At 36.0% G+C, this 23,816-nt stretch overlaps 4 protein-coding genes and 1 non-coding gene across 16 annotated transcripts in view; 2 read left to right on the top strand and 3 right to left on the bottom strand.

Annotated features, from left to right (window-relative positions):
- The window catches only part of LOC112455780 (hepatocyte nuclear factor 4-gamma), a 34,439-nt gene extending 32,288 nt beyond the window's left edge, over positions 1–2,151 (top strand). For all 6 annotated transcript variants that reach the window (XM_025017959.1, XM_025017960.1, XM_025017957.1 and 3 more), the window contains one exon: positions 454–2,151. In XM_025017959.1, the coding sequence (XP_024873727.1) occupies positions 454–926 (473 nt within the window). In that variant the 3' untranslated portion in view covers positions 927–2,151. The remainder of the gene's footprint in view (positions 1–453) is intronic.
- A 702-nt stretch (positions 2,152–2,853) lies between these two features.
- LOC112455781 (DNA replication complex GINS protein PSF3) lies at positions 2,854–4,572 on the bottom strand. The gene is made up of 4 exons (XM_025017963.1): positions 4,260–4,572; positions 3,776–3,920; positions 3,550–3,679; positions 2,854–3,469 (listed from the first exon to the last, which is right to left on the bottom strand). The coding sequence occupies exons 1-4, from the start codon at positions 4,363–4,365 to the stop codon at positions 3,242–3,244; spliced, it is 609 nt and encodes a 202-aa protein (XP_024873731.1). The 5' UTR covers positions 4,366–4,572; the 3' UTR covers positions 2,854–3,241.
- Positions 4,573–5,850: 1,278 nt separating this feature from the next.
- Positions 5,851–9,483, top strand: LOC112455715. 3 transcript variants are annotated; one of them, XM_025017824.1, is made up of 6 exons: positions 5,851–5,936; positions 6,908–7,142; positions 7,292–7,394; positions 7,714–7,978; positions 8,545–8,698; positions 8,984–9,483. In XM_025017824.1, the coding sequence occupies exons 1-6, from the start codon at positions 5,934–5,936 to the stop codon at positions 9,175–9,177; spliced, it is 954 nt and encodes a 317-aa protein (XP_024873592.1). In that variant the 5' UTR covers positions 5,851–5,933; the 3' UTR covers positions 9,178–9,483. The 3 variants fall into 3 exon arrangements, with proteins under 3 accessions (XP_024873592.1, XP_024873594.1, XP_024873593.1); XM_025017826.1 differs by having other exon boundaries at positions 5,852–5,936; positions 7,714–7,966; positions 8,984–9,481; XM_025017825.1 differs by lacking the exon at positions 5,851–5,936 and adding an exon at positions 5,943–6,166 and having other exon boundaries at positions 8,984–9,480.
- Positions 9,484–16,452: 6,969 nt separating this feature from the next.
- LOC112455712 (neurexin-1) overlaps positions 16,453–23,816 on the bottom strand; it is a 202,097-nt gene continuing 194,733 nt past the window's right edge. For 3 of the 5 annotated variants that reach the window (XM_025017815.1, XM_025017818.1, XM_025017817.1), the window contains 5 exons: positions 23,251–23,492; positions 23,042–23,165; positions 20,772–20,945; positions 19,225–19,384; positions 16,453–18,598 (listed from right to left, as the gene is read on the bottom strand). In XM_025017815.1, coding sequence (XP_024873583.1) covers positions 18,178–18,598; positions 19,225–19,384; positions 20,772–20,945; positions 23,042–23,165; positions 23,251–23,492 — 1,121 coding nt within the window. In that variant the 3' untranslated portion in view covers positions 16,453–18,177. The remainder of the gene's footprint in view (positions 18,599–19,224; positions 19,385–20,771; positions 20,946–23,041; positions 23,166–23,250; positions 23,493–23,816) is intronic. The other 2 variants (XM_025017816.1, XM_025017819.1) reach the window with 1 other exon arrangement.
- LOC112455785 lies at positions 22,333–22,438 on the bottom strand. Its single transcript, XR_003040894.1, has one exon. It is a non-coding gene; the product is annotated as a U6atac minor spliceosomal RNA (small nuclear RNA).

The following is a 23,816-nucleotide window of genomic DNA, read 5'->3' as shown; positions in this document are numbered from 1 at the left end:
GATTCGCAATGGATTATTCATGTGGAATCGAGCGGAATAGAAAAACATTGCCGCGTGTAATAGACAATAAATGCGTGCCGTTAATATAGATCGAATACAATTCGCTCGCAATAATCTCTACGCTCTTGCGATCAATTCGGTCTCGTTGAGGCAATCACGCCTTACAACTTCGCCAGGCTTTCATAAACAACGCAAATCATCGCTTATTTATAGATATCAGCGAGTCAGAGTGAAAAAAATTGCGCATTCCAACGGATACGTCAAGATTTAATAAGCTGATTAATTTAATATTTCATCGTCGTATTTTCATTCGTCGATTAATTTATAATTAACGTGATTCAGAATCGAGAGTGAATTGTCGCGATCGAACGGCCTCCGAGTAACTAAAACTGTCCACTCCCTGCGATCGGGGACAATTACGCTTCTTTTCTATATGTTCGTCATTTGTTGCAGACGCGAAAGGATTGAGCGATCAGAAGACGGTCCGGGAGCTGCGCCACAACATCCAAGTAAAGCTCGAGAATCATATCAGCGATCACCGTTGCGATCTGCCAGGGCACTTCGGTGATATCCTGCTAATGTTACCCGCTCTGCAGTCGATCTCATGGCAGATGGTCGAGCAGATCCAGTTCGTCCGCCTATTCGGGGTGGCACATATTGACAATCTGCTTCAGGAGATATTCCTGGGCGGCACCACGTCGGAGATGAACGGCACCGCTACCCCCTTACCAATCTCGAACACCGCGCCAGGCAGTTATATGAGCAGCAACGAGAGCCCCAGCAGCCCCCTGACGCCGGCGAATACTGGCAATCTGAGCCCGCAAACCGATCAGATGCCCGTCATGATCCTGAGGGATCTCACGCCGAACCAGGACTTTAGATACTTCAAGCAGGAGCCCAGTCTTGAGCCCGAGACCAGCTTCTGACTAGTTTCGGGAACTGAGCTCACCGCTGAATAGCCAACGACGCTATTTTGCTCAAAAATTGTTGCTCAATTAATAAAACTGCGCGTATTATGTTAATCAAATGAAATGTGATCGTTGGTCCGCAAAATAAGGCGGGATGTGAGGAAGAGATGAAAGATCGACACTTGTTGCAAATGGTGCAACATGTGAGAGGAGTTAACGCGAAAGAATCCAGATTTACATGATTGTAATTTTTACGGCGCGGCATGCTGTGGTCACATTTCCTGCGGCTCACGATTAGCCAAGACCCGCACCTGTACAGATACCGATTGATCGCCGACCAAGATGAATGTGATAAGCGATAAGATCGTGTCTTGCCATTATTATTGCTACTGTTACTGTTGCGATAGTATTCGGGCCGTTTCCGAAGTCCAGGCTAGGACTAGAGGATAATGCGTGTAATACAATCGTGCAATTGACAATAATAATCATTAGCAACTAATTTGGAACAGGGACTGAAACCGAGGCAATCTATACGATGGGTTTTCGTTTGTATAAAAAAAAACTCTTAGCCTTGTCATTGATTGCAGCACTTTTATTGCGTCTGACTAATAAAATTCAATTTGGTGTATCTTACGACATCGAAATTCGAATTCATCAAAATAATATCGGTTTCGAACCCTGACTTAGAGAATAGAATGTAAGTCCATATTCGACTATTATTGTTGTACATACAGAGGTATGTTTGCAAGTCGAGTTAAGTAATCAGAAACAATAAGAAACATCAGCGTTGATGTAACGAGAAATATATATATGTATTTTTTTACTATTCTGCTCAGTCCGAATTGGGTGAATAGCGTTCGCTGTAGTTCGTGATATAGTGTAAATAGCATGATGCAGCAATGAATAACAATACGTATAACATTCCAATTATAGCTGTATCAATATAAACGTTATAGGTAGTCTTAAAATAGCTGATAGGACACGCGCGCTGACATAATAATCATCGCGGGTCCTCTGCAAAATGAAAAGTGCGCCATTGCAATGCAATTTACCGTTAGTAGTGATGAGGAATGCACAGGCGGTTGGCCATTTTATGCGTGCGAATGTCGAGCAATAAACCGGTCTGCCACAGCGGCCTGTGCCTAATCAAAAAATGGCTAGTGCATCTTATCGCGGTGTTAGTCTTTAGCGAAATGTCAACACTGACATTATGGCCGGATAGAAAGCAATAGCATAATAATCAGATAACAAGTAAAGTTAACGAGATAGAGAAGTATAATGAGTATCAATTATAATGTAATATAAACACATATATCGGTCATGCATTGATCGCTCGGGGATTTGAGCTATAATTATACGCGAGAACAATTGTGAACCATGAGAATAATTCCGTGCAAATATGACTTGAGACGGACTAGCAAATCGCTTTCATCTCGAAAATATCCGGCACGCCTGATAAGAGCGGGCTTTGATCTAAAAGATTTACGCAATGTATGTGCGTTAAGTAGTTGAAATCGCAAATAATTTTATTTGCAAACTGTACAAGCATTGTTATTTTCTTCTTTTTTGTCTGAATTCTACTATAATTTGATTTTCTCTTATTGCAATAATTTTATGAATATACCATATTTGCATTAGATACTATATTTTGTATGGTTTCTCATGACATGTATCCAGTGTCACACGCACATATATACCTATATATATATATATAAACAATGTTTCACAACACATAGTACTACATAAAAAGACATGTTTTAATATAAGTCGTAGATACAGCAAATTAGACCGGCAAATATATATTTTATATTTTTGTACGAAGAGTTTAATAAACATTAACGTCTAATGTAAGGTATAACGTAGTGCAAGAGAAAAGAAATATGCGCGATTATCATTGTTAATAATAAAACGATATTCCGCTGAAAAGTGTAATATATTAGTGTTTTATTGCATATATCTACTAAGATATTTTAACAATTTTTAGTCATGGGTTGTGAAATAGATATTATCACTTTTTGTTGTATGATCCTTTCTATTATATTGTTAACAGTTCGAATGTGACTGATTCCATACAAAATACGTATGTATACATATATACATATATATATATAAAGTTTTTATTTGTTATTTAATAAGTAATAAGTTACACAGATATATTTGTATCTTTAAATAAAGGGATATGTAGTTTCAATGTATAAGACAATAAATTTTATTTAATATTACAATCGCGCTTATTAATCATTCGTATAAAAAAAAATTACACCGCGTAGTAAGTATATAATTTATCGTACTTTATATTTGTTTTATCACATGTATCGTATGCAGCGCACGTTTCAATCCAGTTCGTAATCTGTTCGTTTTCGCTTTTTAAGATTCACAGCGCTCTGTGAAGTTTCGATAACGCTCGAGCCTTCCCTTAACCATTCGTTCAATTGCAACTTGGCCTTCCTGCCTGTGAGGAACAAGTCTCTCTCTAATCTCGGCAGTAAACTATTAAGCGTGGGATCGGAAACAGGATTTTGTGCCCAGTCCATGACTAGTCTAAATCGCGACCTGAAGGTCTGAAAGACACGGGATATATATAATTACATAATGAATGCGAATCAGTTGACGAACAGCTTAAAGTTAGCACACCACTTACTAGTAACAAACTGTCAATTATCATTTCGCAATCGCGATTGTTGAACCTTCTCAAATACATTCCCAGTTCGTAATAATACGGATTCCATTTATTAAGTACGACAGTACAAGCGTCTGCTAATAAAATTTCTCTGCAACACATACGAGAAACATCGCTGTTAGAGAATTCTTCTCGTGATCTTAATAAAAATTAATTCCACTATGCATTCGGGCAAATATGTACATACCTGTAGCCTTCCTTGTATGTCTTGGGTATGTCTACGCTGACTATTGATTCCCTTACTCTATTCAACGGTTGCGCCAACCATAGTGGAAGTTCCAACTTTGTACCTGGTTTCAGGTCCTCCGACTCGGAAGAAAGATCCAGAAAACCTGTATGGGCAATAGGACACAACGTAGAACAATTATATGTACAAGAATAAACTCTTACTTTCTATGTGCAAAATAAATATAACATGGGGAATAAAATATCTGACTTTTATTAAAATACTGCTCTAGATCGGGGAACTTTATCACAATTTTCATCATAAGTACAAGCTAAAAGCTTAATCAATAAGTATACAGTTCAGAAACGCTCCTTCTGTGAAGGAATACAATTCCATTTCATTTTTCTCGTTCTTGTTATTATATTACATTAAGGATCGATAAACAAGTTTCAGTGTTTTAGTTTTAATACAGGAAAGGTGTGATGAGAAATCTCGATAAGCTTACCCAAGCGAGGTAGCGAGACTTCTACTTTGCACGATATCCGTTCCTCCGTGCACAAAATATCCGTCAGAGAAAAATAATCCGGCATATAACTGTAGGACAACGTCATTCTTGTACTTTCAATATTATGTTGAAAATCCTAAACAGCTCCGATGGAGTTGCATCTGATTAGTGATTGCATCTGTTGATCAACAATCAGTGAATCAGCGCCTCTCACGAAATAATGGCGTACTTCTTTACTTCTTTCTCTTATTCTTCTTTGGTAAGAAACGCCGATTATAAAATAGCATAAGATGATAATGTAGATAATACGTTGATATTTTTACCTACATCGAGACGAGATCATTACATATACATATACACAGTATTACACATATATATATAATATATGTATATGTGTATGTATATGTGATGTAAAGAAAATTAAGATGACGATGTAAATGAAACTATTTTATTATTTAAATTTGTGCAGCGTTTATTTGTGCATTGTATATAAAGAATATACCAATAAATAATTTTATAAAATTAATTTATAATAAATTTATAAATTATATTTTTATAATAAAATATATAATAACACTTAAATAATACCTAAGTTTATTTTTTATTTAAATAATATATAAAAATATTAAATTAAATAATATATTACGTGATACTAATATAAATTAAAATTAATATTAATTTACAAAATGTGCCTCTTTAATTAAGAAAGAGTACGTTTCATGCGTACTCCAATGTGCGTGTGTATTTTAATAGAATATATATTTTATATATATTCGAAGTTTATAAATTTCGCTCGCAATATACGGTATACAAAATTATAAACAGAACTCGATCCCAAATTCCGCCATGAAATTTTATACATATCTATACTAAAATTTAAGCAACTTTAACGAAAGATTTTGTGCGAAATATATATCGCGGCAAAAAATGATAGTTATAGAATTGTAATTTCCATTCCTGGATTCCCGAATATGCATGTATATAAAATATATATTACAATAAAATGTACACATATATTGGAAATACGTATGTAAAATTATAGATAAAACTCTTTTATATTTGTGCACGTATTATATTTCTTAAATATAGATAAATCGCGCAAAAATATCTGTTCCGCGTAAACAGCCACCGTCGCCTCGATACCCCTCACGTACTGACTGTTACTACGTTTACGCGAGCGTTACTTCTGTAGTAACTTACGATAATTTTTTCGCGTAAACGGGATTTTGCAGTAACTTACGATAATTTACTCCGCGTAAACGAATGACATATCGTAAGTTACTACAGAAGTAACGCTCGCGTAAACGTATAGTATGAGGGAGTTACGTAATCGCCAGGCTAATGATCACTACGTGTTTGCGATATATAACACTCTCGCGTTTCGAGAGACAGCTTCTTCTATCTAAAAAATAATAAAATGCTAACAAATATTATAATAAATACGTAATGAAATCAGTTCACAAGTAGCACGAAAAAAATGTCAAATAAAAAATATACTTTTCTTGTATAACAGAACGGGTGGAATTTGGAATTACATTGGAATTTGGGATTTGGGTGCCTATAGCTCACTCCTTGTAACTGGCTATGTTTGCCATTTACGTTCAATAAAAACGCGCGTGCGCCCTGTACTGGTCCGATACTACCCTCCGCTATCAGACTCGCAGCTAGTGCTCAATGGTAAGAGTGAATTTTCTTATCACGGTCATATTCTTCTTGATTGTGCTCGTACGAAGTGATCCGTGACGTGTGGAAAATGGACGAATTTACTTGAACATCCTCGGCTTATTTTTGCGTGAGATCGATGCTTAATTCGACGATGTAGACGCGGAAACACAATCGAGAAGTCGAGGAAGGAAACGGAATGAAAGACACACTGGAGATTTAACGTTGTCTCGTTACTTTTGAAGGTTTTACATATATTTATTTGGTTTAATTTATTAGACATTTTGGTTTAAATGCTCATGTTATAACAATATATTTTTTTTAAATTTATATTTTTATTTCTTATATTTTACTTATTTATGTAAGTTTAGATAGAAATATACATATATTTAAAGATATATAATAATATTTATTATTTGAAAAATCATTCTTATCTTTAATATAATTTTTATTACAAAAACTTGTTGCATGTTTATCAATTATTTCATTTATTTAGAAGCAGAAAGATTCACACTTTGATAGAAATAATTTGCATGATAATTTTCAAAATAGATATTAGATATTGTTATTTTTACAACAATAATATTAATAACTCTTTGTCAATCATTTAGGCATAGAGAATTATCAGTCTGATATAAATTAATGTTTATTAGATCACAGACATAGAGAATAAAAGGTTACAATTAAGATCATTTTCAGGCAATCTACAATTTGTGTTAGAACTTAGTATAGAATTTGATTTATAATTTTATATGCCGTGTAATAATACAAAGAACATTTGAAGAATAAAAATACGCACACATACATGCATAAAATATATTAAAATACATGTATTAAGACATTGTATTTTGAAATCTGACATATTAAGATTGTCTAAAGCTTCTAATTGATATCACATATAATAATCGACATTATAACACTCGTTAAAAATTGTTTATATTTTATTATTACAAAAAATTCAGCTTAGTTAATTTATGAATTTACAGATGAGAGCATTGGACACAATTATGAATTCAACTTGTGCTTACTGTACACTCGAACCACCTCCCGACATCCTTCACATACCCCCGCCACCATTCCCGGCTATTCTTCAGCAAGGTTCCGACTTTTATCCGAGCTCTGACATCTTACCATTTCCACCGCATTTAAATGACAGTCCCTGCAAGCACTTCTGCGACCGGCGTTCCGAAGGAGTTCAATATATAGAAATGCCTCAACAAGGTTAGCGAAGAAGCGACTATTTTCTTTTAGATGAAAAGACGAGACTTAATTTAATATATTTTACTTTGATAACTATTCTGTAGATTTTAATAACAATCGAATCATTTAAACTAAATTTGGATGTAAAACATATCTATACAAATTTTTAGGGACCGTCTTTGACGATACGTGGCTCCTGATCCTAATATCATCGTGCGTCGGTGTTATTTTTATTGGCATAGTACTCGCGACGTTGCTCTTAAAATGCAAATTGTAAGTATTTTTTTTTACTTTATAGGGAAAACTAGTCTGAAATGATATACCAGTAAATATAATTCGGGCTAACAATTAAATAGCAAGTATAATATCTAGTTTATCTTTAAGACTTTTATATTTGTTTGAAAGATGCTTAAAAGATATCAATAATGAATTAAAGCCGGATTTTATTCCTACACATCAACGTTACTGCAAAGTAATAACGAAATAATAATAACAGATTTGAGACAATTCCAGTAGTCTAGTTTCGCGATGTTTCTGGTATGTCATTCTTTTCTGCGTGAAAAATGCAAAATAAAATCGATAAATATAATAGCAACAGAAACGGGAAAGGCGGAGTGATCTCCATGCCGAATGCAACCTCCGGCATGCAGACGAAAAATGGTCGGCTTCAGAACGAGGCGGTGCTCTACCCTTGTGCGGCAGACACCATGCAGGACAGTCGAGTCATGTGGGCCACCCTTACCCCACGCGGGACCACGAGGCACTATCTGGAGGAGCATACGTATGAAACCATCGGCAGTGGCCAGTTCCACAAACGTGCCTGTTCGACTACACCAACCGAACATGTAAAACTCAAGGCAATCTAACAATACGTTTGTATTACACGACAATTATTTGTTTCATGCGCAAAATATCCTAGAAAAATTTCCCCAGTGAGCCTTTTCGTGATGCTTATTTATTATTCTCTTATTCTTTCTGACTTTTCTTGATTAAATTAGAGTTTATCTTTCCTGGCAAAGATACATTTTTGACGAATAAAATGAATTTTTAACTTTAACGTTAAATATTTCTATTATTAATTGTTAAGTTGTGGATTTGTCGATGGGTAAGTTAATTAAATAAGAATTGAGGTAAAATTAAACGCAATTAAGTGAAGAATAATGTTTTATTATCCATTTATTTATACAAAATGGACTTGAAATTCTTCAACGGGGGGTACATTATCCTCTATCATTAAAACTTGGCTTTTGAGAAAAATTCTCCTTTGCTTTCAATCGCTTATTATTTAGAGATCATTGGGTTATCAACGTTTTCGTCTCTATATGAAAGATGGCTCAATTTGCTTGCCAGATATCTAATTAAGATAATGAAGTGAATCCATTTCGTATAGAACATGTGTGAATGTAAACTAATAATTTTATAGACGTATGCCGATCCACCACCTATTAGCCCGGTGCAAAATCGTCCGAAGGATGACAAAGCTTTTGATAACACTGCTTTCGTAGATTACGAGGAACCATTGTCCATCAAGACTGAATATTATCAGCTCAACGATGTTCTGGAACCGAATGAGTCCGGTAATCCAACCTCGACACAACACGATGCATTTTAAGAACACAATAAATTTTCCTAAAATGTTTTCAGCGAGCGTATATAACGGATCCCTTTAATTAACGTCAGATTAACTAAACTGTAAATTCTGTGATTTAATACTAATTAGCTCGAATTAGAGGTTCCGTATAGCACGAATATATGAGTAATGCACACAATGTGAGCTTTTACATGGAAGAAACAAATTCTGGACGGACACGCCATGTGTGTTACCTTTGTTGAGAGTAATAATAAATCTCATGTGATTTTAGGGATACTTACGATTCAGAGAGGAACCCTTCGCCCGCACGTGAGTTCCCCGACGAGAATCGAGCATCCGAACTTACCCCCGTTGAATCTTCATCCGCATAAGCGCGCATCTCGCAAGGGTTCCGGCGCGCAACACACCTCGGACACGCTGTTGAGGAGCAGCATCACATCGTCCACTTACATACCGACCATATAAGCGTCCTCCTTTCGTCACATTTTTTCAGGGTTTCGCCAATAAAGCCCGAGTTACGCCGTGCACCTTTTACATCCTCGTTAATATCATCGTATCTAGTCATTGTAAGCACACGCTGACCGCCAAGTAAAACGATGTAATCGTGGGAAAATAATTCTTTTTTATCAATTGATATGACTTGTGATTGTGATTGTGTAGAACAGTAGGTCGTAGACTTAATAGAACAAATAATATACGTTACATTTGCATCTTACGGAATAAAACAATGCATAGCAAAAGATGGTTATAACCCCGTTCATCTCCATGAACTGTCCGTCCCGGCCGTTACTTCTGAGATATAAATATTTAACAGATTTATTTAACGGATGTAAAGTGAGTTCTTACATCTTTGTTTACATCCGTCCGCTTCGTGCACGAATTTTTTATCAATCTTTGCAGAATTTTTGTTTTTAGAGTATACCGTGGATTTGAATCATTTATCTGGAAATACGAAGAGGTTTAAGCTGCGAGAATCATCGATATGTTGAAAGGGAGAAAGGAGCCTTCCGTGTACAGTTTCAATACTTTATTCATATAATTTCGTAGTTACGGCATTATTCCTATTGTATTTACAACGTCCCCAATCTCAGGAGAATTTTGTAATGCGTCAGTGCGCGCGCACTATGGTACTCACTGTATGTGTATATGTGTGTGCGCGCGTGTGTATGTATGTGTGTGTATAGCGCGTGTATCTGGGTACCTTCTTCTTTTTGCAAGATTAACGTGAAAATGCATTCTCGAGACTGATGAAAGCGCTATTTCAATATTTAACCGATACAGCGAACTCAGCTCGTTTCTGCTTCTTCCCCGCGTTGCGCGAAGAAACCGCGGATGATTCGCAATAACAATGAAAGCATCGGATTAAACGCTGTCGCTCACCGATCGCTATAAGGTCGCGTAAATATAAGAATAGTGTGTGTCCGTTTCACTCAGCTCCGTTTGTCTTCGTAAACCATACACCGGGTGAAATAATAGCGATAATCGGTCTCTCTCGCGGGACGCAGTTTAGGATATACGCCGCTTAAAAACGCGAACGCCAACGGAACGTGACTTCTCTGACGTGTAAAAAATCTAACTGCGCCTATATCCCGTATATTTAACGTTTTATCTATACTTCACGTAACCTGGAACGTTCAACGGCCGATTCCGATACCGCCGCGGGACCGTGTTAGCGCACTGGGGCTTGTCCTCGCGAAGAAAAAACGAGATACGAGATGTCAATTGAGTCTACGGGGATAAAATTTACCGGAAAGATCGAAATGTCGCCTTATAAATAAATTGCGACGGACACCGGGAAAGTAGATATCGAAAACGGCGCACAATTCTTCGATTCTCGATGTCGCAGATATGCGAGGAAGGATCTTGCGTTTCAGCTATTCGCAAATATTGATATACACGATATCACATGAGCGTCATAATCGCGAACCCGTGCTATCCGAATCTGAACTCGGCAAAATTATATCAGTTTTTATCCTTGCCTGATCATGTCTTCACAGTAGTGGAAATCGCATATATCTTTTTTTTCTCTCTTGTTTCTCGCAGTGACTCGTAGCCCCGATTTGTATAACACGATCCGCTCGACGGCGGATTTCTTTCATCGATACGAATCAGCCTCTTGCGTGTGTATACACGTCTCTATTATACATACATATGTCGTATGAAATTCGCAGTCAGCCGACAATAAAAATGTGTCCGCTTCTGTGGAACTTCGCAGGATTCATTTCTCTCGTGCTATAACACATCTCTCTCTTAGTTCGATCTCTCTCCGTTTTCATCTCTTCGTCTCGCCCCCACGAATGTAGTTTACTATCTAATTTATAGTGCATTCATATACGTACAACTGTACAATGTAAAATATAATTCCATCTAGCTATAGCAACTCTAGATACAGCTGTGAGTGAGCGTTTTTTTTCGTCTCTTATCGTTTTCCAGGTATTATCGGGTTGTGTGTCCGTTAAACAGCGGTGACATTTCGACATTGCAACTTTACCATATCGACGATAAATAAATATGCACTTCTAGTAGTAATCTCTAGGATTAATTATCAAATGTTGCAACAATTTGTTTAGAATTATTGATGTCCAAAGTATTATTCTCATTGTTCATTAGCATCCTTCTTAAAACTATATATAGTTATCTTCAAAAGATCCGGATTATTTATGAAAAGACAGTTTTATTTTATTTTCAATACTAAAGGTAACTTTTATAGTATTTTTGATATAATGAGAATAATTCTTGGAAATTTATAGTAGAAATTTTACATTTCGTTGCAACTTGTTGCAACATTTAATATACGAAGAGAGTTTTGAAATGCATATTCGTTTTATTAGATGAAGGCTATAGCAAAGTTAGGATTACAAAATTCGCGATTAATTTTCGTGCGATCTGATACCGCTGTTTTCTCTTCTTACGATTCGTGTAATCGTAAAAATTTCAACTCTTGTCATACTACGGATAATCGATAGCTTGTGGTGAAGCGTTCGCTAGAGCCGCCAATATTCGAACAATTTGCCGTTTGAATATTTTCGTAATTTCATAATAATAAACAACGCACATAATATATATAACATAAATAATATCGCTATCAATAATTGTATTGACAGCAAAATTTTATGTAAATAACAATATAATAATTATTATTATCATATTAATAACAGAGATATTTTGACTAAAACAATGTTAACTATATCTTATAATTATCATGACATTTTCATGTTTAATCACGCGATTTCTTCTCTTATTATTATAAAAGATTTCTCGATTGTTGTTAACACTGCTGTAAATAATTATTTTCAACAAATAATCATATTATAACTTCCTATCTTTGGTTTTGGACGTGTTAGTTGTTATTACATCTCTCATTTAAATCGGGATAATTTTTCGTCTCTTTCGTTTCTTAAAAAAGTTGAAAATATTTCTCTATTTAATATATTTTGCGAAATATTCGTGAATGCTAAATATTTGGATAGAAGCTTCACTTTTGTTCACGTTTATCCGTGGAATCGCGCAAATGAGGAAAATAAATAGAAATTAATGTACTCAGTTACGAACGAATCCGACTGCTCCAGCGCTTATACGCGACACATTTTTAAATTCGACATAGTGTATAAGTTAATAGTTAGAGTAACACTGCTCACTAAATATATCTTTGTAGAAGTTAATTTAGTTTAGTATAAACGTTAGTCGTCAGTACATCGAAGGATATGCAGATAGAGAATCGGAGGGCAGTGATAACAATATGTCTAAAGTTTCTTGTTGCTAAAGAGCGCGTTCTCTTAAGGAACAAGAGAATGGAAAGAAGAAAGATTTTTCTTAATGACGCCATTATCTCACGAAGATCATCATTAAGGAACAGCAATCATAGTTCAGTTTTCATTTCACACGAAATGTCAATCACTTAAAAATCAATCGATTATCAACGGAAAGCGCACATATATGCGAGATTGAAGAAACTTTCTTTTCACACGAAATATCGTTGTTAGCGATGTATCGTTAAAACTGCCCATACACGCAAGGTTCAGCCACATAAACATATGTACAAAATTCACACATCGATTTGCTTATCCATAAATGATTTTGAGAGGTGGGATGAGACGAGAGGGTGTGTGTGGGAGGAGGGGGTGAACGATTGCAAGTTTAGCGAAGACGAGATAGTTAAGATTTATTGTGTCTCGTTAAGCGTAATAAAAACGATCCGCACAAAATGCGGATTGCGATGATCGAGAACGGCACTTTTTGCCTCATAAGTGGATCTGAGCTTTTGTGCGATTAAAAAAGCTTATTTGAAGCGTCAGCTTGCAGGAATGTGTACGCGTTTCGCCGCTGAATCTATCGTAATCTCGTTGAAGATTGACTTACTCGCCAGATAGAGGATCAACTTGAAAAAATTAATTATTATCTACCTCAAGTCTGATTAATAAAATTCTCAATGGATTGTAAATCTGTGAATTGAGCTAAAGCAGAAAGACCGTCACTTGATAGAGAGTATATACTCGATAGAGGGACTTTTGGAAAAAATCCGCAATCAGTAAATATCTATCGCTGCTAATAGTCAATAATCGATTAATCCCGATTGATCGCGTTAATTGTTCTTCCCTGAGGATTGTTACTTCGAGATACGTGCGTATTATCGACTTGTTAATCATATCTGTTATTTCACCGTTCAGAGAGACGGCGAATAAGCTATATAGATACAGAGAAAGAGAGAAAGAGAGAGAGACAGAGAAAGAGATAAGAGAAGCTATCGATATTAGCAACCGATTTCAAGATCTCGTAGAACAGCGTGATCTAATCTAAAGAAGAACGATTCGCTCGTAGGAAGAGTGCATTACAGAACGAGGATCACGACTTACAAAATATTCGAGAGCACTTTATAACAATCGGACGTTTTTCTTTCGCCTTCGATTAATCGCCGAGGGACAGTCTCGACCAGTGATGGGCAAAGTACTATTTCCATCCTCAAATATTAGAGGTAGCTTCAATGACATGCCTATTCGATCTACAGTACTATTCTGTCAATACAAAATATTAGGGATATCCCGCAAGAGTAATGAGCTCTCCTATTCTTTTCTTATAAAATGAAGGAGTTTTCAATGAATTCTTACAATGATTAATACGTTGAAGACGTATATGTGTTACAGAGGTCGACAAACCTTTTTTTGTAAATTAAAAGGTAGAGACCTTCACATATAACCGAGAACCGTGTTCAGTTAAATTTGATTAATTCCGATGCAATATCTCTGTATGGTTAGGTAATAATCGAACGATTATTTATACGCTTCTCGAGTAAGCGTGCAGAAAATTGTGAAAAATATTTAAAAGGTATATATTCGTTTCTTTTGGAAATATCTCTTGGTATTTTACTCATCCCTGGCGTGCGTTTGAATGACAATTTGCACACACTCTTCCGTTCCATTCGCTCATTGAAGATTTGTTCTCCTCGGTAGCATTTTTCTACGCTTTCCATAACTAAAACGGAAGAGGACAGGCGTAAAAAAAATTTAACCAAAAAGAACAAGATCTCCCATGTATGCGGAGAGTTGTCACGAGCGCTCGAGAGTCGGGCGGAGCAACATTACGGGAATCAAACGTGCTACCGCGCTTTAGATCAGCTTAAATGCTAAGCCCCGTTTATTTATTGCTTCTTTATCTGCGACAAGCGTCGCCTTGTTATTACTATTAACCATGTTAATTGTCAGCCACGTTAATAGTAACGATCGATTCTTTTACCTCGAAACAATTACCACACATTATGAGAAAGTAAAAATAAACGTGATTAATTTTTCCTGAAAGATTGCTATTGTTGCCAGTTCGATTTAGATAAAATTGATTAGTTTTTCTTTTAAAGTTTCTTTTAAATAATTTAATGGCAATACTATTAATCGTGTAAAAATAAAGTTACTTGAAAATCGTAAATTAATAACATCGTTATTAATATTTCGTCTGTTGAATTGTAAATTATTTCACTGTTTTTTATGAACTAAACATTTTCGCTAATTGCGTTAAAGATCAATTATGTTAATAATAACAATAATTAGATTAATTACGTTTCAGTTTACATAAGAGCGCATGTTTCCTTTATAAATCGTTCTTTAAAACATTAATCGTATAACTGATTAACTACATTAATATATGGAGGGATAATAAATTATCTTTCAATCCTTAACATATCTTGTTTGATCTTGGTTTTACAGAATAGGTTTTAAAAAATCTTTATTATCGCCAACTACGTCAACGATTAACCTTGTTAATAGTAATACTAAGTTAACAACATACAGCTATTACACAGAATGCACCAAAGTACCGCTAATATCCTCGTCTATAAATTCTCCTATCAATTTTCAAGAATCAATTCAACAAGAATCTTGGATTCTTTTTCAATGGAGATGACGTGATGTTATTGTAATGCTGATCGAAGGACTTTTACATCGTAGAGTTTATAGCCGAGAAGAAACGATGCGCGATACCTAGGTAGACCTGTATAAAAAAACGAGCGTATCGTGAATCTCAATTAGGAGGAGACAATGCAATTTGGTAGAAACGACTCGGTGCACTTGCGATGCGCCGTGCAATCATGCTCGACGTGATTATACGACTCGGTCAAACGTCACCTAACTCGTACTGGCAATACTGCATTCACACACCCTGTATTTATGTATAAGCATATTTGCGTATGCTATATATGAATCACCTATTCGTCAAGTTTGTCCTTCCTCTCGGATTACTTACAAATACTTTCCATATGTATAAGAGTCACTTACGTACAATCTCGCGTGAAACACATTCGAGTGTGCAATATATAGGTGAATGAGAAATATCGAGCATATTAATTAATACGCGACAACACATGAGCTACATCGAATGAGCTACATGAATTTATTTGGGGAAAATATAGCCTCTAAAGTAATTTATTTTAACATTTGTACATCAACGAGAAATCTATTACTTGTAGAATATATAACGGTATAGATTTATGAAACTTGCTATTTTAAATAAACTTCGTAATATCTATTTTTTGTAAAATTAATAAAAATCTTCCATGCAAAGAATCCCATTTTTTCAAACAAAATTATTCCTTGAAAATATAATATCGCAAATTTATAATGGAGAAATATAAAGATTATGGTTAAAACCAGTGTCTCTTGTTTACAAACATACACCACAATAGAGATAATAAATATATTTGTATTAGAATATTTGCAAATATTATCGATAAATTTATAGGTATGATATTCCTCATAAATGTATTTCACACTCGAATTCTTCGAGAACGAAACTCTTATTATATGCGTCATGTATTCTTCACTGAAAACAGATTTTAATAAAATCTATTTAATTCGTCAAACAATTTATACACGCATAACATAATCAATAAGTATGTGTGTGTCATATACATATATATATCTGCTCGCTTTCTATACAATAATGAATGTATGAATAGAATAGAATGCGATCATCATTCGATCATGACGCTTCCGTCCCTAACATTTCACTTCCAACATCTTATTCTCATAAACAGTACGTCGAGAATAGAACGCAATTTTAAATTTTACTATCGTAAAATATTACGTGTGTATAAATAATGTTTTAACACTTTATCAATGTATTAGCTAATTAACAAAATATATTTAGGGATATCACATTTTATAATTTACCTCGTAATTTATCAATATTTATGGATATAAATACATATATATTTAATTATACAAACAAATTTAATTAAATAATATATTTTTTAGATAAAATATAATCCTGCAAAAAATTAAAATATTCCTTCTTCTATGCAGCTCTTTATATTTTAAATCAATGAATCTGCACAAGTCATATCAACATTCTTTATATATTAAATTAAATTAAATAAATAAATATTTTATGTAAAATAATATAATTCCCCTCTTTCTCTCTACACATTATTAACTTTTCCGGGCTTTTATAACATTCATAAAATCTTACAGCAATAAACAGTATGAAACATTTATGCACGATTCTTTTAGTTTCTTACTTAAAGTATTGTTTTTTATTTAAAAGATCGTACAAATTATTTTCGAACATCTTATTGTCTAACTTTTAATGGATAGATAATTTAACTCTATAAAATAGGGATAAATAGAGATTATTACATAAATTCAAAGTTAATATATTTCGACGTACTTGAGGACGATCTAATGTCGCACTCACAGAGAGGATGTTGGAAGTAAAATCCGTTAAATAATAAAAATAGCCTACCTACATCGGTGCAGGTTGCTTCCTAAGATTCGTCCGAATCAGTCACTGCTAATATCACCTTCAACGTTCCTTTCTTTTTAATTAATTCCTACGATTAATTCCACGATCTTTGCGTCCGTTTTTTCTCTTCGTTCCTCGTGGGGAAATCGTTCTAGATCGAGGCAGAAAAGCTGCCTTTTATTGAACACGAATGCTGATCTTCTGATTGCCGACTTGTCATTAAGTATTAATTACGACAAAGAATCGAGCAGTGCTAACAAGCGTTACTCGGAAAATGTAGTTCGAAAAAATTTGCGATAAATAAAAGAAAAAAATCCTTTTGAAACGTTTGTGATCGATGCTCGATCCCTGCCTACATGCCTAAATTTTGTTCTGAGATTTCGCGTCGAGGAAACAAGAGGAACAGCGCTAGATCGTTAATCGGTACCTCGCGACTCGTTGGCTTTGTTTGCGAGAGCGTGTAGCTCGACCTTCCTAAGTGCGATCGATTTCGCTTTAATTCGCATTAGAATTAAAGAGAAGTTTCATATATTTCCAAGATAGCATAATTCCGATTTCGTTATGTTTTCCTCAAAAAGCAAATATTGTTCTTTCTTCTAGATGTATAACCTATCGATCCTGATCTTAAAGTTCTTAGAAAACGTACTTTATCGAGGATACCTGATCGCTGATCGTCTCTCGTACGTTTGGATCCTTTTCGCATAGAAGAGTACGAGAGGATTTTTATTGAATCGTAATTTTTTTTACACCGGTCCTCCTGTAAGCTATCACGAGGATTTTCTAAACGTGCTCTTCTTCACTCGTAACCGAGAGATCGTTCTCGCACGCGCAACTACGTAGTATTCACCGTTGATCTGATTTTACGAGGCATTTCCATGAAAATCGTTTACGCAATGATCAATTCGAGGAAGTTTCTCTCGGAGAATACTCGATCACTTTTCGCGTTATACCGAAATCGTCGAGCTTCAAGATAGATCCTTAGGGAATCTGGAATCTTGGGAGATTCTCGTCTAGACTTGATTAATATTTAAATAAAGGTCCTCCCCGAGAGTGCTCCGATTAGCGAGCACATTTTCTTTGCACACCCGCGAGACACGTGAAGAATCGTTTCGCATACTCTTCTGTGCCTCTCTCAATCCTCGGTCCTTTACAACGACGAAAGGTGACGTTCTTGGCCACGTCCTGTACACAAATCTCGAGCACAAGGCAACGTTCTGCCCAGTGTGGAGATACCCCCCTTTACACGTACCACTCTTTAATGTCTATCAGTTCTCGCTTCTTGTTGGTTTTGCTGCCGTTGGCGCCGTTCTTCAGGGCGCCGTTGAAGGGCTGGCCGGAGCTCGCGGCGCCCAGTAGGGCCGCGTTCGGATCCTGACAAAACGTCTTCGTCTCGTCGACCTTGTAGCTCGTCTCCGGCCGGTTCTTAAACTTGAGGATTATCAGGATGATCAGGATGATCGCTATCAGCGCGGCGGAGATTATGCCGATTATAAGCGCGGCATTTTCAGCCGCCTCGGACGTGATCCGCTTATTATTGTTGTTCTTGGGCGGAGTGGGTATCGGCGGGTACACCGGCGGCGGAGGCGGTGGCGGCGGTTCCGTCATTTCCGTCGTGGTCGTCTGCGTCGTCACAGTTGTCGATCGATGCGTCACGACGCTGCTGTAAAGCGTAAGCGACGACCATTTAATTTTAATTATCATTCGGAATTAACCACGTTTATGGATAAACCACAGTTTTAATTAATTCCGCGGTTTTCTATCGTCAATCACGGACGGTTGCTGCGTGACATATGTTAGTAACATTTCTCGTTCAAACGCACAGAAATCTGAATTTTTTCAGGCAAATTACTCGATTACGATGAATCAAATCGTGACCAAAATACGGATTGAAAACTGCTAACGTTAAATTTTACAACTCTGAATTTTTAAACTTGAGATGTGTATCAATTCACATGTATTTTTAAGAGAGGCAAATTGATCCTGTTAATTGAGCTTTACCTCGTTAACGATGCTTGCAATTTTGAGACTTTTCCAATATTCAACGTAAAAGGGAAGCTTTTAAAGGATTCTATGAATACGTATTAATTGATCAGGGAATAATTTAGACTACACGTTCCACGTGATGAGATTCTGGTGGAAAATGGACATTATGGCGATTCGGCGAATGCGAAAAACGTGTAGATTCCCCCGGTAACGACTAATCGATGTGCATGAGCGATTGCAAATGATTATCCGGTTATCCGTCGCTCAATTGCGAACGTTAACGTCGGTGACAGACGCACGCACCTGCTATGGCTGGTCTCGAGGTCTGTGGTCGACACATTGTATTGGACGGAGACGGTGACGACGTCGCGGCTCAATGTTGTCGACGACCCCGACGTCGTCTGGGTGCTGATGTGACTCGTCGAGTACTCGCGGGGCGTCGTGTACGTCACCGAGCTGATATCTGCGACAGAAAGCAAGAGGGTAGGAAAAAAAAAATAGTGCGTCAGAGGGCTGCTTTCGCCTCGTTCTATCGCGCGGAGGGGATGGTACAGGAGGAAGGCGGAAGAGGTGGAGGAGGTAGGGAGGAGAGGGCATGGAAGCGAAAGGGACGGGATGTGAAACGTGCGGAGGCGGCAATATTTACGCGTGCGTAGGCCGGCAAATATTCACGCGTGCGTAAGCAGGAAACGTTACGAGCCGAGCGGTCCCGAAGGCATCAGGAACGTATCGTATCATACATATGCATTCGAGCGAAACGTTCTTAAAGTAACACGCTAATTTATCTACTCATCTATCAATTTTTTCAGGAACAAAAATAGTACTTTACATGCGGATCATCTTTCGCGTTTAGCACATAGTCTCGTATTTCAGATACTAGATACCGCGTACCGCGACATTTCTCTTAAAATGAAGCTCATAAGTGACATTTCAAGGCAGCAATAATTAGGTTTCTCTAATTCTGATATCTATACATAACACAGATTTATTGTCCGGTGTAAAAAAATTTCATAATCTTTTCTGACATTTGACGATAAGTCGTTTTAATAAGTTACCACTTGTACCATATGTTTGTATTATCTACTGCCTTGCAACGAAGGAACTCTTTGTAACTGCGTTACTTTAAATATCAACTCATAAGGATGTCTTAGAGTTTAAACACGCTAGGCTTTGTGCTTCGGTATCGATTTTTAAACAATACACGCACTCTATTTTAGTAACGTTCTATTTCACAATCACGTATTAAAATTATAAATTCGGGTAGACATACGTGCAAAAAGACGCGATAAAGAATTCTCTATGAATGCTGTGTATTAAACAAAATGTTTTGGATTTCAAAGATGTTTTCACGTGATTTTACGTTCGGATCGAATTAAGGACAGAGTATCCGGTTTGACGTCGTGACTCGACGGGGCGAATGTTATTACTGAAAGGAATGTCGCCCCCGGCAACAGAGTGGTGTTATTTTCACGGTAGGCGATGGTTGCGCGCGTCACAAAAAGTCGTTACGAACACGAAGAAGACGCCTACGTCGTATTTCCGTAAGGAGGGGTTCTTTGTATTTAAAGCCGATAACTGGGAGATAGGTCGATGCTTGTCTACGTGTGATTTTATGATGAATTTTCTATAATATATAGGTTACATATATTAATTTATATACAATATAATATTAATTTTTTTGAAGACATGAATTTAAAGCGGTTTAGAAATAAATTCTTCATAATTGTGCGAAGTCTCGTCTTCGAAATGTAAGAAGGAGGATTTATGAAACATTGATTTTTTTTGCGACTGTTTGCCGAAAGAAAGATACTTAGAATTATTAGGCAGAACGATGTTGATGAAATACGGACCGGTAGCTGAGGTGACAAAAATTTCTTCCGTTGTTCTGGGATCACCGGAGCCCTCTTCGCAGTCTTCCTCGTCGTCGCAGGATGGACGCTCTTGAATATTTTCCTTGTGTAGCTTCGGCCTCAATGTCGTTGGCGATCGTGTGGGCGCCACGTATACTGGCGTAATGATGTCATCTGGAAATAGAAACGACGCAATTATTAAGATGAACGTATACGATCATAGTGTACGGACAAACGAAATGTGTAACACGACACAAAGTAATTACATACACAACAAAATTTCATATTCTGCACCGTATCACTGCTTTTAAAATAATTGCAAATATACCTCTTATCTGATATTGTCAAAATTTTTATTTATTCCATACATATCAGATAATAATAAAAAATAATAGTTATTAGCTATGCACCGTTTAATTACGAACCGTCTAAAAATAAAGAATAATGATGTTATAAAAAATAAGTCGTGTAAAGTAATGATTCAAAGTATAAATTCCTTTTGAGGAATTCTCCAATTATCCCGGATAATTGGATCGCGCGGAAATTTCGCGATGCGTATCTCGCTGCGTTGCGAAGCGACCAGATGTAACGTTCGACCATCATCCATGGTTATCGTGTCTCATTAACGTGACGATGTTAATTTAGTTTTTAGTTAGTCGGAGAGGAATTTGAAGCGGGGCCTCAGTCCGTTGCAAGAGGTTTGTTGGAAAAAGAGAAGAGGAAACAGAGTCAGGTTTTATTTCTCCGGCCGGCGAATATGTAAATGAATCGAAGATACAACCGGGCGAGCATGAAGACGAAAAGGTGGACCATGCCATGCGATACGTGCGATGCGTGTTGAGTATGTGATGCGTGAGTGTATAACGGGGACGCCCTTCTTCATGTGTGATGTAATGCGGAAAAAGGAATCGATATCAATGACAACTTAAGAGGAGTTTTGCGAACAGAATCTAATCAATCAAAATAAGTAAATTTATTTCTCATTTTAATTTAAAATAATTCTTTTAGATGTACATTTTATAGGAACGAAAGATTACACCTTTGATTTTTTAAAATATAATTTTTACTTTTGAACATAGAGAATTAAAATGGTTTGAAAGCAAGTTTTTCGGTTGATTAATACGATTTATTTAGTGAGAGACTAGATTTGGTTTATTTAATGGCAAATTGTACGCGTACAACTACTTATTAATAGTTTAATTTGTATTAATGTATTTTTTGTTCGTATCAATATGACAAATTCTTCATTATTATCTCCTCTTCTTTGTTATATATGATTGAAAACAAAATTGCGAAATATTTTAAATATTAATTATTCCTGAGTATCTTTAGTACGTATAGAAGAAACGAAAAATCTGAAACTTTTAAACTTTTAAACTGTTAAACTTTTAAACAATTTTCAGTCGTAACCACATATTTTATTGTTGTAACAAACAACGTCCAACAGTTTATTCAATTTATCAATAGAAAAAAATATGATTACTTTGTTATAAGAAAATAAAATTAAAATATCCTGCTTCATAATCGAACAAATTTCACTGTTGATATTATTAATAAGCAAAAAAAATGTGTGGTAAGTGCCGTCAACTGACGACAGTGCCTACCAGTACATGTGTAATCCATCCTTGTCTAGGGGAGTGCTAAACTTCTCTCCTTTCATACAACACAACGGAGATCGATACTCGGTCTCTTATATATGTAGCGACTGGTTCACGAGCGCTATCGAGAAAGTAAGTTTTTTGAAAATAAATCTTGATCTAATAATCCTATTGCAAAACCGTAAATGAAAATTTTGTTGCAAATATCATTATGTACTCCACTATATAAATTTTATCTAGGTACATGTGAATTCAGTATATATATTTATATATTATAGAATTTTAATAAATATATTTTAATAAATATATTTTATTAAGTGTATTTTAATAATGATGATATGACAAGTTTTTAAAATAAAAATCATATTATTCTTATTTTTATTTTTAGAATTCAACCTTTACTTCATGCTAGACCTATTTCTATGGATAAACATCAAAACGATCAATAATGTTTACACGAAGATACAATATTAAACTCGTGAAAAAATAAAGCTGAAGTAGTACGTACTTTTGAGAATTTTTAATTACAATTATTAGATGCACACTGAAAATTGTTTTTCAATTGAATACCGCGTGTAATGATAAAAACATGCGGTATATTTCGAAAAGACGATACCCTCGCGGGGAAAACGTGCAGAATAGATTACTTACGCCTTCGGAAATATTACTTACACTTACCGGAACCTGACTCGTAGATCGGAGTGCACTCCTCGTCCTCGTCGTCTCCGGCGCAGCCACTTCCTGCGCCGGAGAATATGAGGTCGTCCATGACGCCGGGAAAACCGGACGCGGGCGTCTACAAATTAGATTGATTAACGGCCATTGAAATTACTATAAATTAAAATTACTGAAATTACCTGGATTAGTTCAAAAGGGCATACCTGTTGCATTCTTTGTAGCGGCGGGGCACGATCTAAAAGACTTCCGGCCGGCAGAAGTTGCACGTCCCCTCTGGCTGTAACTTTGCCATCTTTACCCGCCGCCAACTCTAAAATCCTGGCACCATTAACAACCAGTCCGGCTATCACGCCTAGGAATGGACGTTCCACTCTGCCCTTGCTGCGATTCCATCGGCCGCCTACTTGAATAGTGGACTGGCTGTTGAATACTGTCAGTTGATGACCTGTTGAGAAGTACATAAGCCCCTGAATTTATTTTTGTCGGACTTCTTCATGTTATCGATAGACTTAACTAATCGCTAACGTTATATATTGATATATAAATAACAGTATAAGAATTCTTTGACGATAACTAACAATTTAATTAAAATGTATAAAATTGCCAGTTATCGTCAAAGAATTCTTATACTGTTATTTATCTACTGGCAAAGAAAATTTTCCTCATTGATATATGGGGCATTCCATGCGAAATGATCCAACCCAAAAAAAATGTTTTTTTTGATTGTGCTGAAATTTGCACAATCTATTGCCCTATTGACCATAATTAT

This window comes from Temnothorax curvispinosus, unplaced genomic scaffold (assembly GCF_003070985.1).
Source record: "Temnothorax curvispinosus isolate PA1 unplaced genomic scaffold, ASM307098v1 QBEX01006326.1, whole genome shotgun sequence".
Lineage (NCBI taxonomy): Eukaryota > Metazoa > Arthropoda > Insecta > Hymenoptera > Formicidae > Temnothorax > Temnothorax curvispinosus.
The sequence above is the reverse complement of the archived record's forward strand: the minus strand, read 5'-3'. Positions and strand labels throughout refer to the sequence as shown.

What these genes read in the sequence shown, in the direction of transcription:
- LOC112455715 (XM_025017824.1), top strand. An exon ending in TATAGAAATGCCTCAACAAG is followed by an intron (nt 7,143 to 7,291) that starts GTTAGCGAAGAA and finishes ACAAATTTTTAG; the next exon opens with GGACCGTCTTTGACGATACG. An exon ending in TTGCTCTTAAAATGCAAATT is followed by an intron (nt 7,395 to 7,713) that starts GTAAGTATTTTT and finishes TAAATATAATAG; the next exon opens with CAACAGAAACGGGAAAGGCG.
- LOC112455781 (XM_025017963.1), bottom strand. Translation starts at nt 4,365, where the DNA reads ATGACGTTGTCCTACAGTTATATGCCGGATTATTTTTCTCTGACGGAT. An exon ending in AGTCTCGCTACCTCGCTTGG is followed by an intron (nt 3,921 to 4,259) that starts GTAAGCTTATCG and finishes TTGCCCATACAG; the next exon opens with GTTTTCTGGATCTTTCTTCC. An exon ending in TAATTGACAGTTTGTTACTA is followed by an intron (nt 3,470 to 3,549) that starts GTAAGTGGTGTG and finishes CGTGTCTTTCAG; the next exon opens with ACCTTCAGGTCGCGATTTAG.